This window comes from Bombus pascuorum, chromosome 4 (assembly GCF_905332965.1).
Source record: "Bombus pascuorum chromosome 4, iyBomPasc1.1, whole genome shotgun sequence".
Classification (NCBI taxonomy): domain Eukaryota; kingdom Metazoa; phylum Arthropoda; class Insecta; order Hymenoptera; family Apidae; genus Bombus; species Bombus pascuorum.
The window spans coordinates 6,662,170-6,680,264 of record NC_083491.1 but is presented as its reverse complement, the minus strand read 5'-3'; the positions used below and the strand labels follow the sequence as shown (position 1 = coordinate 6,680,264).

General features: G+C 35.6%; 2 protein-coding genes across 43 annotated transcripts in view; both read right to left on the bottom strand.

Moving 5' to 3' along the window:
* The window catches only part of LOC132905765 (sodium channel protein para), a 69,378-nt gene extending 57,732 nt beyond the window's left edge, over positions 1 to 11,646 (bottom strand). For 20 of the 41 annotated variants that reach the window (XM_060957346.1, XM_060957358.1, XM_060957365.1 and 17 more), the window contains exons 1-2: positions 10,250 to 11,638; positions 510 to 587 (exon numbers count right to left, since the gene is read on the bottom strand). The gene's annotated coding sequence lies outside the window, so the exon portion shown is untranslated. Of the gene's footprint in view, positions 1 to 509; positions 588 to 9,181; positions 9,201 to 10,249 lie in introns of those variants that run through there. The other 21 variants (XM_060957352.1, XM_060957354.1, XM_060957359.1 and 18 more) reach the window with 6 other exon arrangements.
* Positions 11,647 to 12,453: 807 nt separating this feature from the next.
* LOC132905781 (glycosylated lysosomal membrane protein-like) lies at positions 12,454 to 14,945 on the bottom strand. Of its 2 annotated transcripts, none has more exons than XM_060957410.1 (6): positions 14,754 to 14,945; positions 13,932 to 14,189; positions 13,644 to 13,847; positions 13,339 to 13,569; positions 12,965 to 13,257; positions 12,454 to 12,882 (listed from the first exon to the last, which is right to left on the bottom strand). In XM_060957410.1, exons 1-6 carry the CDS (start codon positions 14,823 to 14,825, stop codon positions 12,711 to 12,713), a joined length of 1,230 nt encoding a protein of 409 aa, XP_060813393.1. In that variant the 5' UTR covers positions 14,826 to 14,945; the 3' UTR covers positions 12,454 to 12,710. The 2 variants fall into 2 exon arrangements, with proteins under 2 accessions (XP_060813393.1, XP_060813394.1); XM_060957411.1 differs by having other exon boundaries at positions 13,932 to 14,206; positions 14,754 to 14,910.
* Between the last annotated feature and the right edge of the window lie 3,150 nt (positions 14,946 to 18,095).

Here is an 18,095-nt window from a genome sequence, read left to right as displayed (position 1 = left end):
ATAATATAGTGAAACAGTTGTATTAATATTGTACCGATAGATTTTGAAATTCTCTAGGAATTTTATGATACACATTTGTTTAAATCTAAGTTTATATAGCGAATAATACCCTAAAAAAAGCTATTTTAATATTATATCCAAAACTTTCAGAATTCTATCTTGTTTAGAGCATAATATTTTTTTTACAAAAGGGTTATTCTAATATTGCGACTAACATTTCGCGTTGTCTGATGAGGAGAGTAAACTACTGTGGACTGTTGTTCACTGTTGAGTGCAAGTAGATTTGTACCATCAGTGAACAGGCACAATACTTCGTTCAAAAGAATCGACCCATATATCGTTTAAATAATCGCACAAGATTTCTTAAAATAATTGATAAGAAAGATTATATTTTTATCTTCAAATATGTACCTCCAAATTACTTATCAAATATTTTCTTAAAAAGTGCACATAGTAAACATATAAGACCACATCCACATTCTTCATATACCCATTCGTGTCATACTCACGTGTGAATGAAGCGACGGGTGTGATCAATCCGTTATTCGAAATAACATAGTCTGATCTTCGAGTCGATCGATACTTATCTACAACAGAAGCAAAAATCTGCGTCAGAAACCAAAATCCAATGCACTTCTTTAATAACCACCCATAATACACCCATAGAAATTCGCAAATAATATTCAGCATACCCAAACTGTTACGATACATGATAAAAATTGTTATACACTTTTACAATGAATGAAAAACTTGAAAAGTGGTATATTTCCCAAAAAGAAGTAATAATATAAAGATACGGAGGACTGTAATATCCATATTTATCTAGAGAATTTAATTATGAATTTTCAAATCTTTATAATTACATATAGAAAGGTATTTTAATATTTCCAAGCATACAGCTTTCTCACAGACAAGGTATAGCTGTTTTAACATTGGAAACAAAATTTTAATCATAGTATCGGAATTTTGTAATACATATTTTGAATGGTATACGGAATCTTATAATATTTTTAATTACATAAGGTATGTAATATTGATTTTTAGAGAAGATATTATAATATACCAAATCCCAAGTTCTTAGTTCTTTAACGTGGCAAAATTCTACATACCAAAGGTGTATGTACCAAAAGTATAATTTTATACATATATCCTAAAACATTAGAAAGAAAGATATTTTACCATTAAACCGAAACATTTGCCACAGACTTAAACAAATTAACATAAACCACGGTTTCCTCGAATCGAAAATTTCATCACTCGTATCACTTTTCCTTCGAACCCCTCCAAATAACGACAACCCCGCAAAAAGCACTTCCCATGTCTAACATCCCATCAATCCATAATTCAGCAAACAAAAAGCTCATAAAAAATAAAGGTAGAAATAATAATAAAAAAAAAGGAGAAAACATAAGAAACGAAAAACTTAAATCAGCCTCGAGGATCGTATACGTATACACGACGTTTTCGGGCGGAATATCTTTTGGCAGCGAGCGGCCACTCGAGAGTTTTGTCGTTCGTGAAAGAGTGCGGCGTGTTCACGCATATTCACAACAAAAATTTACACGGAGCATGCGATATAGAGGCGGCTCGAGGAAGGGTGTCGGTGGTCTTTGACCGAGTTTCGTGCGGTCGATCATATTCCGCCGGAACTCGGTCACGCGCTTATGCATCGGTGTCGTCGTCGCGGCGCCAACGGGCGAACCCGCGCGCGCCCATACGCAAACCAGGAAAAGTAAGAGTGAACGGTTGATTGCCAGTGGAACGGGTATACGCAGGATCGGACAGCGCCGAGTAGCCACCCGAGGAAGGACGAAGATGCCCGAGGCAATTTAAGGACGGCCACCAACTAACGATACGTACCACACAGGAGAATTGCAACTTAATTCGATTACGCTAATTGCACCAGCGTGCAATTTTATTCGTTTTAATTCCGGACTTCTAAATCTGACGATTGCGAAGTTCTGAGGGAGTAACGCAAGATTTTCTAGCGGGCATTTTTGGTTTGTAATTATAAAAAATGTTAATTAATTCTCTGCAGGCAACCGAAATGTTACGTTTGAATCCCTTTGAGTTTGAGTTTCTTTCTTTCCAGTAGAAATTATTTTTATACAAGATTGTAATATTAACTATCCGTAGGCAAAAGGAATTTTACCCTTCTTTGTGAAATGAAATCTTTTAAATACTATAAAAAAAAGTTTTGTTATTTTTTTTTTTAATATATTGAATATGTATGATTTAAGAAAGAAATAATAGAGTAGCAACGTTAGTAGGTATGGCAGAATTTTTCTCAGATTTTCTTGAAGCTTACTATAGTAAAAATATCGCAAGTAAGAGAGTCGAAACTTCATGGTTATTTTAATACGATTGTATTAAGATATTTTACTAGCGATCGTAGTCGATAGTATATAAACTTATTAGAAGTGTTCTTTTTATGCAAATGTAAGGAATTGCAGGTTATTTGGTTATTATAAAAGGGTGTCGCGCGCTTCGAAGAAGGTTAGCAACATCGATCTATAGAAAACCTCGACTAGTTATCACATATATAACGTTCAATATCATGCAAATGTTTAATCCGGATGATGGATAGTTTAATCCTCATTCGTCCCATGTTTCAATTTGACACGTTGCAATGTATCTATGTATATATCTATGTAAAAGAGCAGTAGGTATAACCTCAACATAACTTGAGTATTTGTTGCAAAAAAACTTATGTATATATATTACATACAGAAATTTTTAAATCTTACAGTATTTTTAATAAAATTATTTGTAGATGCTATTTAACCTTCCGTTGTTTCATTAATTTTTTATCATCATTTCAGTTTGATACTAAAGAATTAAATTCAGTTGGAAAAATGAAAGACAGATAATAATTAATTTTTTAATGTCAGCACAGAAACTTCAAAAAACCACGAAACATCTATTATATTTGTTTGTAAATTAAAAAATAATTGAAAGATACGAAAACATTTATGGAAATATAAAGGAATATCATTCGCTTTTACACTTTATGTGAAAAAGGAAATACAAACTACTGATTTATTAAAAATTTTTACCATATCAATTTATTACCATCAATTTATTACCATTACCAATTTATCAAATTTTTACCATAAACGGAAATCACTCTGAGACTTCTGAATAGAAACAATTATATATCTCGATTTTCTTCTATTCAAGAGATAGAATGGATCTCATCATTAATAAATATTCCCAAGCATACGAAATTTCTTAACATCAAATGTTCATATGCGTATTCATTATTTTTTCCAGACAGATACTCAATAATTATCTTTCTTGGCCTGAATAAATTTTGAAGTAAATGATTTGTATGTGAAGAAATTGAGATACCTACATATTACGATATTGGACGTATCATGAAAAGTGCAATAAACATTATGGAAAAGAAGATACATAATCCGGCGACATGGAATGCGATGAAGCTCAATTTAATTGCTTATTGCAGCTTTTATCCTGCGGATATATGACTACAATAAAAACGGCACTCTGCCAACACGCAGGCTAGAGAGAAACGGGGTCAGGTATGTCTACGGTAAATCAGCCTTCATCGAGAAATCAACAAAAGCATTCGACGTTACAAGAGCTCCCCGTTAAAGAGTCTAAACACTCAGTTTTTTTGTGTGAGTCTGTGTATGTGTACGGAGTATGAAATTGCAAGGACGCTTCAGAAATGACAATTTATAAGAATTGCCACATTAGAAATATTTATAGAGTAGATCGAAACGCTAAGGATGGAGCAAAAGTCCCCATACATAAGAAAATATTACAAGTTTTCGCCGAAAATTATAGATATTAGAAAAATCATTATCCTATGCATGTGGAAACTTTAACGCCATCGTGTATATTTATTAAGGAATAAATATTTAAAATTAAACAAAAATTCTATCGATATATCACAATATAATATGATAATAAATATCTAAAATTAAGTATATTAGTGGATTTTAAAAATAAAATATCCCAAATATTTAAATATTCTCGTCTCGAATTCTATTCTTTATGAAATGTATACCATCCAGATTACTCTCTATATAAAACCATTGTATGAACAATCGAATGTAACAGAAACGTTGTCGGGAGAAACTGTTCCAAACGGTCTTTTCGAAAGCTCGAATCGCGGATCAATAAGCGGGTCCCGATGCATATAGTGGTCCGAAACGAATGCATGATCTACTTCGAATGCTGGCATGAATCGAGCCAAACCTCGGCCGTGTAAATCCCTAACCCGTGGTTTAAAAAGTCGATCGCCTGAAACTCCTTCCAGATACCCCTCTTTCTTAAACCGCCATAGGCGGAACAAACTCTTGTCGTGGTTGGAAGTCGAACAGAGAAAGATAATCTCTCTGTGGAACTTGTTCCATCGCACGTGAAACGATAGGTATCGTGCAATTGGTGGCGACCACTGCATTCCCTGTAATTGCACGGCTGCCATCTTGATGGAGCACCAGAGAGCACAGTGGCGCCATCGAAGAGGAACGGCGACGGGAAACCGTTTTCTCCACATTGTGATGTGGCACAGCAGCGACCCGACGCCGACACCGATACCGACGTTGCGTGACGTCACGAACCAGGCCGGGTACGTTGCGGAAAAACGTTGTCATGACAACGAGCGCTGACGCTACCGTCGCCGCACCGTCGTTACCACCACCATCCTTGGGGGCTATTCCTCGAACCCACATCCACCAATGCCAAGGATTGAAAATGGCAAAAACACAGTCTGAAGGCTGAATAAGAATGATCTGATCTGTCCCTCTATATATGTATTTATTACATGAGATTTTTAGGAATTTTCTCCAACACCTAATTCCATATACGGTATATCATCCTCCTATCCGTGGCGGAAACTCCGGCTACCGGACGCTCGGATGAGTCGGAAGTGGACGATGTATGTAGGTCGTTTGGCATGAACTGGAAACGATACTGGGAAGAATTGAAAGAAATTGGAAGAAATAATACGTCGTAACTACAAAGAGGATTGGAGAGCTTGTACGTGATTGTAATCTGGGAAATGAGAATAATCATGTTGTGATATCTTGAAATTGCGAAAAGACTGCACATTTTAAACGTGTTTAATTGTAAATTTGTAGTAATTAAGAAATGGTATATAGTTTAGAGCAGAAGAAGTTGATACTTGGAATATGAGTATGTTTCGGATACAGTTAGAAACGCATAGTACAGTGTGGGAACGATATATGGGAAACTTAAAAACTGTTCTTTTCTCTGTAATAGATTTAAATAAATATGTAGCACATAAGTTGGAAGATTCTAGATCCTAGATTCTAGATTCAAAATTTTAGATTTCTAGATTTTAGATTCTATAAATATATAACTTGCTCATACACTGTACATGAGTTATACAGAAATTTGAAATGTCAATTCACAATTTTGAATTTATCAATTGATATAATCACCTAATATTTTTATACTTCTCATCATAAAAATTTCACCAATTCTACATAATTATTAAATTCTGAAAAATTGAAATTATGATACTGTAATTTTTGGATCTACGAAAACAAAAGATTGTGATTCCTAAATTTACAATGCAAAAGGTTGAAGAACTCGTATCGTAAAATTTTGAATGAAATTTCAATAGAATAGAAAATTGAAATCGTAAAATTTAAAACGTAATGTTTGAAGTAAAATTAGCATTAGAGATCATAATGCCGATAAGAAAAACATTCGTAATAGTTAACCATATGATTTTGATATGAATCGTATGATTTTAATCTGGCTTATAATTTGAAAATATAGTAAACAGCGTTAAGAAATTACTTAAGCTTTCTGCTATAGCTAAAGTACTATATTATAGTATAATAGAGTCACATAAGCGTTTTTGTTTCACAAACTGCGAAGAACAAGTTGCAAGTAGAAGATGATAAAAGTTCGCGTGGCAGTAGTACAAAGTTACTTTGCGCCGCCAATGGTGGACGACATAATAGCGATAACTATTGGGTGCGCCTACTGTTTTAGCGTGACATCCAAAAGATTATTATCGCTAGAATAGTCGTATTAGAAGCCAGAATCGATAATCATTAACGCATATATAGGTTCGCAACAACTTTTCGACCGACATTTAAACAAATTTCCAAAACCTTCAAATATCTCAAAATCAATTACAATAATTAATATAGAAAATTCAATTATATAAAATTGGTACAAAATTGATCATATCTTAAACGAAAACGAAGTCTAAATAATAAAAGTATTGATTATGTAAATTACTGTGCCTTTTTTTTAAATATAGTACTACCTTATATATTATACATTAATTATGAATTATTTTTTCATTTAAATAGAATATTTCATCGAATAAAAAATCCAACCAAAGAAATCATAACTAAATGTATGTATAGCTAAAAATATAATATAATATCTAAACTTGTATTTCCAGAAATAATATCGTCATATTTCAATAACGTGTATACTACTACGTGTATACTATTTCAAAAGTATGTCACGATACTAACAAAAATATTAAGTACATAATACAAATTGTTGCTCTCACGGCATCAGCTGCACTGACACGACCCACAAAAGACAAAGTATATCTAAAGCTAAAGTATAGTGCAGAACAGGGCCATGCGTTCTTGCGAGGACAATCGATCGATTGCCCGTTTGCCTGCCTGCCTGCCTAACGCCTGACTTCTCTCACGGATTTTCACTTGCCGTTACACCTCGGAACACCAGCCTACGGCGAGATGGGATCTCGATCAAGTGTTCTTCATCAATCGATAGAACCTTGAACCCTGCATCATTTTCTCTATATACTTCGATATCTTCCTCCCCTAGAGGAAGTATGTTAGCCCTTCCTGGACAATTCGCCCCCTTTGTCTATTGGCTAATATTAGATCGACCGAAAAAGCGAACCAAGTTATCGTTTTTCTTATTATAGAATTGGAGGAATATGACAGAACACTTAGACCTTCGATTGAATCAGAATAAATGTGATATGTCATTTTTCCAAGTTACAATTATATTACATTCGATATTATACTCGATCGAAATGACAAGTTCAATAATCCCATTAAGTTAAACTTAGGCATCGAGAACATGACTATCTGATATTTTAATATCTTACGATTCAAAGGCTATTTTATAAAGAACGATCTAATTATCAACATTTTCTAATTCCTATTTGACTACATATCAATATTCGTACTGATATCCTAACTTGAAAATAATTAAATTTACTAAAAAGTAACAAAATGTAAATTACAAAAAAGTATTAAAAATAAATAAAAATTCTAAAATTACTCTCTCAACAATTATTCACGTTTATTAATCTTGTTCGACATTGGACTAGTTCCAAGTGTACCAGATTATAAAAGATCAACTCCACTCAGTCTGGTACCAATTCTGCGAATAATTACATAGGAGCATGGATAAACGAGGGCCAGAAATCCCAGAAATGCCTTAATATGCATGTTATAAGCTTCAGAAAAGTCCACGCATACTCATTTCGGATGCAGTTCTACTTAAAACGTCATGCGGAGCATATCGCACCTGTTGCGTTTGCTCAACGCTTGCCCTGCAAAATCTTCCTCCTTCTTTTACCCTCGTCGTTCGTATTGCGCATGCGCGCGCTTTTGTAGCGCCGTTGCTTATCATGGCGCATTCAGGATCAGAGAGATACAGATCACCGTCGAAAGAGGTTACCTCTAAACTCCCTATTCTAGATACTACCTCTACCATGAACGTGACTACGTGACTACGACAAAAATCGCTTTATACGTTCCATCAAAGCATTTCTATGCGAGGCCTCCAGTTACATCCTACTTACAGGCCTCCTACAGAATCATCATCGCTCCTGGGGGAAAATTGAGAAATTCTCTAATCGCTGATATAAGGATAACGAACTCGACTGGATTGAGCGAGATTTTTAAGAAACAAATATTTTCAGATTGATAATTCGATAATTCAGTAATTAGTATGGCTAGAAATATAGAGCATTACTGGTAATTACTAGTAATTTAATAACTGTGATTAGCAGTGGCATTATTAGGATTATGTAGTAATTTAGTAATTAGGATTCTCATGGAGGATAAATTGTTAAATTCGTATTTCGGATTTTTTTAGGAAAAGAAAGTTAATATTTAGGGCGTATTTAAAATTTGTAAAATTTAGTTACGATTATAAACTTTAAAATTCAAACTTTACTTTTAGCAAAAGCTATAAACTTTGATATTTAAGTTCTTAAGAATAATGACTGTCTTATATATATATATATTCCAAAGCTGTACAAATTTTAATTAGAATCGCTGAGAATCATTAGTACCAGAATTACAACTTTCGAATAGAGACTAATCTCAGAATAGTAATTTCAGAATATTGAAAGCCTCGAAATCACAATTCTGGAAGATTGTATGGCCTGAAATCACGGTCCTAGAAAATTACGAACTGAAAGACCATGTTTCTCGAGAGCTACATAGTCTATAATCGCCATTTTCAAGTAGCAAGACTACAAATTTTTAAATAGCAATTCTTTCTTCGACTTTCACAATAATTCTTATTATACATTTATAATAATAAGCACCTGACTGAATCGCTAAACTGTTGCATGCCAAATGCCAAATAACACGTTTACTAGAATTGCATTAATGAATCGAAATATCACGGATAAAAGAAAAGGCAGAGGGTTTCCAGACCGCAAGGGAACGTTTAAGTCGAAGAAATCGACTTTGACGTCACGCTTTTCTCGCACGACGAACGGACGGGAAAATACGCTTCCTTTGAGCCACAGACAATGTAGCTTTGATACGACCTTTGACATTACACGGCTATACTCTATCGATCTTTTATTTATTAAGCTAAATAGTTCATCAAATTTTAAACGATGCGAATATATGATTCTACGAGACACACATGTAGCATTTAATTTTATATATACATATTCAGAACTTCACAAGCAACCAACGAATCAACGAACATAAAAATAATCTAATTTTTAACCCATCTGACCTTATACCATCTCTAATTCAATTCTGTTTAATAATAACCTCTTCCTGATATATTTTAATATATCCTATCCAAATATCTCTGCATTTCTTAACTCAATTCAAATTCCTATCTTTAATGACAGAAACAAACATAAAAATATATATATAGCAGTGACATTTTCAACGTGCATAAGCAATATAGGAACACAATGAATTTCTACCGAAAGATTGAATGTTCGCCGATTGAGGACTCGCGGAAGATCATTCTCGAAGGATCGACATCCGAAGCAGGCACGATTCATGCGTTTCCTTCACATCAAGGAAAGCCCCAATGAGCCTGGTGGTCGTGCACGAGGCGGTGATCGATACCATGGCACGACTTTTAAGCGGATCGTGCACGTCGTATTGACCGGCAATTTTCGCGCGGAGGAAGGTCATCACGAGACACACAAGAACACAAGCCGAGCATAGACGGGAGCGAAAGAACACGATATAACCGATATGTAGTGTGCGCGCCGGCAAATACGACCTTCGTCGACCACGAACACAAAGGCAACCGAAGCTATTTCACGTGCGACTAATCTCGAGAAGAGAGAGCAAAGAAGAAGAGCAAGCGCTTATCGTCATCGCGAGAGTGAACCCCTGACTGATCCCTGACCGAGGCAGTTATCGATCGATATATCGGGAATGGAACAGCAGTCGCGCGTCACGCTATACGTAGATATATGTCATTTGTATGTGCGTGCTTTGTGTGTGTATATGTATGTTTGCCACCGTATACGTATATGTCACCTTACAATTCGATTCGTGCTATCGTGTCCAACCTAATCGAAACTGTACGGTGGTCACGGTAATTGATTATACATATATGTCCGTATATACATATAGTGAGAAGAAGAAAGAGGAACAGAACGAGAGAGATGAACATATTTTTTACGTCACAGCACGGGTCGTCATGGTATACGGCGGTGAAATGAAAATTTTCATTGGCGATTAAAGCATAGAAAAAAGTAACAGACAGATGTATAGAAATGATGTTGCGACAACGATTATTCGTTATGTGGTTGGGCTACAAGGTAGCGCCATTAGCGCCTCCTCAGAGGAAGCGCACGCGGTCACCAAGTGGTAAAATCAACGAAATACCTTACACGCTGTTTACCCTAGCCAACTCGTCCACTCACGTGAACCGTTCTGACAACTTTAATTATTACCGAACAAAAGAAAGGTTCAGATCGATTCAGATGCACAGAGGAAATATACGAAAACTGTTCGAATCTTTTTTCACTTACGGTCGAGGAGTTTCTCCGGTAGCGTAGGGATAGTCGCGGCTTGAACGAAAAGAAGCACGACGTAGCGATATGGAGAAGAGGCACTGCGACGTCGAGGAGGGGCGGGTTCTGAGATACCTCCGCGGGCCTTACTTATTCAGCTTCGGCAAGGGTAGCACTCTACCAAGCAACGACACTGTAAACTGAACACACCGTACGACGACAAACTTTTCTGTCTTTTCTGTATGCGTGCGTGTGTGTCTCTTTCCTTTCTCTTGCTCTCTTCGTTTTCTCTTTCGTTTCTCGCTCGTTTCTTTCCTCGTTTCTGTTTCTTCCTCCGCGATAATTATAAATGACGTACGAATTACGACAAAGCTTCGTGGCTTTCCTCGGAAAATTCCAAACGAATATCTCCGTTCCTTATCTTATATCTTCGATTCTCTTACTGCTTTTCTTCGTTCTTCCACTTCTTCTTCTTCTTCCTCTTCTTCGTATCCTTTTTTCTCCTCGCGCCTCCACCTCCTCTTCCGGCACCTCTGTTCTTCACCGCAGCGGCAAGGACCCGCCCCGTGTCGCGCTACACAAACGTGTAGTGGATAAAGAGAGCGTAAAACTTGCTCTGCGACAACATTATCTGGCCGGTTATCGGTATCTTGCTGCAGTCGTCATTTCTTCCTTTCCTCCAGTCTCGCCGCCCGCGTCGCAACGAAAATTGATCGCGTTGCGCGCGACGGTCCCTTCCTGGGGGACAGACCCGACGCGTTCTATCACTCGTAATTCTGTCAGCCCGTAACGCAGCTTCGTCTGACTACGATCCTTCCGTCTTTCCTGCCTTCCTACCGTCCTTCGTACCCTTAACTTTCCTGACCGAAGGACCGACCGGGTCCTTTCCACTTCCTTTGTCTGTCAGTTCCTTCTGGCACATAGACGCGCGCGCGCGTCTCGGTTCCTCTGTTTCCCTTTACCACTATATACCAACCTAACACTTTCTCACTCTTTCTTCACCCCCTGTAAATCCCCCCTTCCCCTTCGACTGACGTCTGTCTCTTTCCCGCTCACACCCTTTTCCTTTCTGTTGAACCTATCTCGCTCACTTAGTCGCCACTAGCACTCTCCCCCGCTTGTCGACGTCTCTTCTTCGTCCGCGTTCCTACCTTCACCCCCTTTACTTTTATCCAGATAACCTGACCACGGGAATTCACTACCGTTCACCAGTCCTCCGTTAACACTGAGTCTGAGTCTCTTAGAACACTCCCTGTCTGGTGCACACTTTTTACTAGATGAAAAGCTTCTCTCGAGGACTGTGTCACGATTAGACAAACCCGACGCGGACGTTATTGCACCGCCACGCGCCAATCTCGCGCAGCGGACTCCACGAGAACTAGTTTCGAAGCGCCCCACTATATATCCGCACCATTCGCAACGCCTCTACATGAACCAACCCCCCACCCTGTCTGACCACCCACCACGCTCAACGAACCTGCGCGAGAGACTGTCGCAACTACAAATCCGTACTCACCCAATGACAATTGCGGTATACGCTTCTTCTCTATGAACCTTTGATCGAGCCCGTTCCTCAGCGTTCCGCTCGTTCCTCCACCATGACGTTATCGCGCGAGCGCGGTCCATGATGAAACCACGGCTCGGCGGAGGGAAATTTTCTTTCGATTATAACTTCGATTCGAAACAAAAAAGGGTACGAAGTCAATATCACGGTTAGGATTCGTAAATTCGTACGCCCCTTGCTTCCGTACCACGAACGGATCAATGAAAATTTACCCTTCCACTGACAGCACCTCACCCGCCACCCCTGTGATAGCGAAAAACACGGTACCACACCGCACCACCCTTACTACCTTCACCTAAAAACATTCGCTTGCCGCCTTTCACAGTAACCAACCGTCTCTACAAGCTCACCCGTACCGTAAGCTGCAAGCTTTTCCTTAAGGAACTAGCTATTGGCCACCGATTGTGCTGCAATCTTACTGTCACCTCGACACACGTCGCCATTATGATATCGTGCAGTTTTTCACGTTTCCACAAAAGCATTTTCGAAAAATTTATTTTTTGGTATTGATTTATAATCCTTTTTATTTTTTTTTTATCCGTATTTTACATTTTAGATATCTTTCTAATAAAATTTCCATTTAAATATTTTGAAATGTTGTAAAGTATCATATATGGAGTGTATACACGTTTCTGGTTTAAAAAGTAATCCTTATAAATTTCTTTTTTTCTAGTTTATTAATGACCTATGTATAAATTTGTACAGAATAATTTATATGCATTGCATTAATATATGCCTCAAATTGATTTATATCAATTTGAAAATGTGTGTAAAAAATATATGTGCTATGTATAAATATAGGAAAATTCTTTTTGTAATATTTAACGGTGGTTTGTCCATAATGCAACTAAACGTGCACGGATTTCTATCAAATATCACGCGGTTAAAAATTTTGTACAATTCACATACACATTTTCACTGATTCAAATATGCCTGGCCACTTCGTTTCGGCAGTTTGTAAATACAAAAATATAAGCCTGTTGCTAACAAAATAATCATTGGGAGGCCAAGACCAATTGAAATGATCATGATTACTAAATAAGAAAATTGTTCCTCAGGTGGTGTACCATACCCAATCAAGAATGTCCTGGAAAGGATATTAATGTCACGTATTCATTTTCAAAATCTTATTAAGATAAAGGTAAAAATATTTGTTGAAATAAAATTACCATGTAGAATAGTACGTTCTTTTGTAGAAACCATCTCCTTTACTCCCTAATGACACGATGATTCTTTGAGTGAGCAAATTGTCAACCTTATCTCCGTAGTAACAGTATAACATAGAATCTATGATAGTACTCGTGTGATTAGATACTTTTAGTGGTGGGTATTGCATTGTTTCTGTAGAATCTGTTATATCTCTAGACATAGTTGTGTAAGAAACTGGTCTCCATTGCAAGTAAGCTCCCTCTGTCTCATAATTATCCATACTTTTGTAAGGTGGTGTTCTGACTTCAACAACCTAAAACAAATATAATATTAACATAATATTAAATTCGTAATTAATTTATTTTAGTAAAGAAAACAAATCATGATACATTACATCAAATATACCAGGTGTATGTTCATCGTCCAAACTTTTCTTTGGATTAATAAACATAGGGACTTCAGGATTTCCTTCACCTACTACCAACAACTCGATAGCAAATCTGCTGTTAGTGAAGCTTTTATTAGTTTGTAAATGATCAAGAATGATATCAACTTGGGTAGAATTCTCAGTATGTAACATGTGAGGCATAGATTCTGAGTGATCAAGAGAACAAAATCCCATCAGCTGAAAAGTAAATAAAGATCACATCAATAAACTATAAATTTTATGTACATATTTAATATGATAAAATAACCTACCGATATTTTTATGCTTCCCATTCTGCTGATATTCATAATACTGTCGTTATAAGAATTACCCTCCATATTTAATGTAACAAATTCATTATTTTGTATTAGAGTCTTACGGTCCCATTGAAAAAACATGGGATGTAAACTATTGGTATTTATAAGATTAGCGATATTTATTAATGCTGTGTCATTTGTGTCATTGAATTCTATAATCTAAAAACATTGTTAATTTTCTTAATTTATTAAGGTTTAATGTAGTAACAAAACAATATGTATTATGATATCATATATACTGACCTTATTAAAAACTACTCCAAAAGTATAAATAGGTTCTTCTGTAAATGTTACAGAGTTTTTTCTCTTAAGAAGAAAGTCCTTCCAACTTATGTTCATAGTAGCTGAACGCGAAGTAAGTGCTAACAGTACAGATGGATTGCCATCAAAATCCCACAGATAGTGCAAAGTGTCATTGGGGCCATCAGCTCTTAGATAAACTGTTGTCAAATTTCTGTCTTTACATATCGTGCCACAGTCATGATTCAGCCATGATCGTAACTAGTGCCAGGCAAATTCTTTTATATAAAAAAATGTAAATATATTGTTTGCAACTCAATAATTAAGTAGTGCATTAATATAATTATAAATTCTATATATCATAATTTACATTAACTACAATATGATTAAATGAAGGATTAGTAGAATTTTTATTTTATTTTATTTTTATGATAATATACAAACATCTATTTGTTTAGTATAATATATTGAATGTTATTGTTATTGTTATCATTTAAGCAAATTTATCACTAAATTTCCATACATTATATCATTATTAATCGCTTGATTATTAGGGTTCTCACGTTAATTAATAAATGGGTTATGGGAACTCGTGTTCCTCATTAAGTAAGGTACTGCTTCCAATTACCACCGAATTGTCATTCAATGAACTGAGACATGACAATAATTTCTAAATCGACTCTACCCACAAGATAAAACAATCAGACGATGAATCACATTACGCGCGACCTTTGTTTTACATTCGTAAAAGATGCTGATCCAAATTAATCGAATCGAATTCCTCTTACTAATAAACTAATAATAAGAATATATCATGTTACTTACAGTTCTTTGCGTACAATATCCAATATCTACTAATGTAATGAATAAAAACAGGAACACAAAAACATAATTCATACTGTCAGACGTGTATAACACCAAATCAGAACATTTACTGACAATCCTACTGCAACTTATAACGACGCTACTGACTGCTTGCTACTAAATCTCGGTCGCTGGAATCAAAATGGATCTAAATGTACACTGCTTGCAGCGCCACGTCTGATTGCATTTATGAGAACGTACAACGAATTTTTCACGACGTAAAAGTTTACTTAAAATAGCAATATGTATCGTATATGTACAAATAAATTTTATTCAATTTTCGTTTGTAAATAGTTATATATTTTCTTCAATATTTATTGAAACGTATATCAAATTTTATTACTTATGCATAGATGACGCTACGATCTAAAGTCTAGCAAACAAAGGAAACACATTGATAGTTGTGTAAGGTAACAATAATATCAAATGAACAAGTACACATTGATATTAATTAATATAAAGAATCTCAGATAAGATTTGTAAACTATACATGAATGTAAACTATACATTTTATTAAGATATACATATATATTTTTTTCAAATTAAATTTAATATAGTTTCTTATTTTATTTAGTAAATAATTTGCTATGAATTAATATACTTACTCGAATACTTACATGACCGTATTAATGCATTTCTGGTGAAACATTGAACTGTGCTAAAATTTAAATGATTTTTATATGGCTGCATTTCGCGCCGAGGGAAGGAAACTCGTACCCCATTGGCTATTAGATTCCGCCAACGGTGGTGGAGTTACCAATCCTCGACACAGTATCGTGTTCAAAAAATTTAATATTAAAATTAAACTCTCTCTTCGACAAGGCAAACATCGATATCGAAAGATATTAATTATCATATCAATGATATATACTCCAGAGTCAAATCTATATCAGATGAAAAATATTGACAATACGACTACATAAATATTAAAAAGTATTTTATCAGTTTAATCATATGATATTTAGCTACATATAGTTGTCTTATAATATTTTGCACATAGAGACAAAAATTGCATCCTTTTCGAGACACCGTGTACAGCCGAGGAAAGAGAACGTGTAAAAAGAGCATTAACTTGCAGACTACGACCTTGACCGAAGCAGTGTCCGCGCCTGAAGCACATATACGTGCATTCGTATGAATGTTCGTAAGAACATACGTCTAGCATTTCAAGGAACTTCGTTTCTTTAGGTTCTCACTCGTCTTTTTCTGCATGACATTTTTAAAAATTAAAAATTCAGATATTACGTTTAAAATTTTATGACGAACGCTATTAAATATAAGTAGCTTTTTTTAATGTCAATATAATATATCTTTTTAATGCGTCTTTGACCTGTTTCGTAAAATGCAATTTTTCTAACAATTTTATTCATACAATATAAAGCAATCGCGGCCAATGCTCTTCAATGATTTAACGATACCAAGGCTGAAGGTCGTCAGAGGAAGTCGGGATCCGCGGTAGAATACAACCATTCTATGTACCGGGTAGCTCGTCCGAAAACTAGTTTTATCTCCTTCATATACTTTCCTTTACAAAAACGCGAGAAAGGAGAAGATTGTGTAAAATCTCAAAAACATCGATCCTTAAATTCCATTCGTCGATACTATTCTTACCTCGATTACCCGATCATTTCGCACAAAGAAAGTCTATAAATGCACTGTGCATTCATTAAGCCATAAAATACGAAACGCATAGATTGTGTCTAATTATTAGATATACGTACAGCACTATGAAAACATTAAAATTTCAAATTAAAGAACAAGGTTTCGTTTTTTTACTTATACCCTTGTAATCGATCATAAAAACTGATTAGACTAAAAAGATATAGATTCTAAACTGTCGAAGTTTATAGTAAAGACGTTATTAATAAAATATCTTTCTATCAACGTTGCAATGTATGTGTCGATAAATAGCTCCAATTGAAATAAAAAAGACTGCATCTTTATCAATAGATAGTTTCGAATTACGATAGTTAACACGATCTCCATGAGATCCATGAGATAAAAAGCTTACCTTCGATCAATTAAACCAATTCGTTGACGTTTCTCCGATATCCTCGGCATTCGTATCAGGCTGACGAAACTTTTTAAATACACATCACCCGATCGGTTCGCCGGCACGCTTCGTGGTTCTGTTTCGTGGCCGACGCGTATCTCGATAGCGAAGACGGTGGAAGAATCGCGACGTATATACTATATACGAACTTGGGTCGAGATCGAATTCGAAGGCGAGCGTAATAATTGCAGCCGGCGCGACGGCTGAAGGACCTCCGACTGCACGTATAACTTGCGCTCCGCCGGTTGCCGGCTAGTCGAGCGGACGAAAAACAGACAAAGAGTCTTCTTGCGCCGTGAGTAACGCCGGCTCGCTCGGCCAATCAGAGGAATCGGCACGATCGCGGACCGCGTTCAATCGGCCGGTCGACGAGGAGCTTGATGACGCTGCCAACGTCGTGTTTGCCGAGCCGGCTAGCTCGAAAACCGAGGACAATGATTTTCTTAACAGAAAAGTTCGTTTCAGGTGTCTTTCTACAGTTTAGACAGATTGAATAAATTTTTATATTCTTCGAATCGATTCAATACTTTGTAGAGTATATAGTTATGAAAGTCTGTTTTTATTCAAATAAAAATCTACTAAAATTTACCACAAAGTTAATGTCCTTTACATTAAGAAGCTTATGAGGTGTTTCAAAGGCTCAAGAAAGATTCTGTACATTTCATGATAAAGCCATTTTTATTAAAATAAAAGTCTACCAATCTACCCAAAGTTGATACTCTATATTCTATACTAAGAACGCTAAGAAGTGTTTCAAAGACAACAGATGGTCTGACGAAATACGTATTAATAACCTGTAGTCTGAAATAATAAGACTATATAAACATAATTCTTATCTGCTAAAACGTTTTGATAGAATAATATATTTTATTTTAAAATAATTAGTATTACTTCATATTACGTGAGGTTATGGTTTATTTTAGTAATCATTTTTAATGATTGAACTAATTCAACCTACCTCAAGTGACAGTACATTTTGATAGTGAAACATGTCAGATATGATCGAAGAATATCTTCTTTCTTTCATTTGAACGAATAAGATGATAAATGGAATAACTTTACATTTAATTACTACAGTTCTAGATTTATTTGAATTGAGATAAAGAATTAAAAATTTCTCGAGCTATCGAATAGAACATAAGGTAACTGTTTTCATTAAACGTAATTTAAATTGGATGTTTCTATAATGCGGAACGATTTAAAATTTGTAATTACAAGTCCCAACACTTTAAATAAATCTACATCTTATA

Excerpts from the sequence above, each read along its gene's own strand:
- LOC132905781 (XM_060957410.1), bottom strand. The coding sequence starts at position 14,825 with ATGAATTATGTTTTTGTGTTCCTGTTTTTATTCATTACATTAGTAGAT. Across the intron at positions 13,570-13,643 it reads TGGGAAGCATAAAAATATCG|CTGATGGGATTTTGTTCTCT; the intron begins GTAGGTTATTTT and ends TTTACTTTTCAG. Across the intron at positions 13,258-13,338 it reads ATACACCTGGTATATTTGAT|GTTGTTGAAGTCAGAACACC; the intron begins GTAATGTATCAT and ends TATTTGTTTTAG.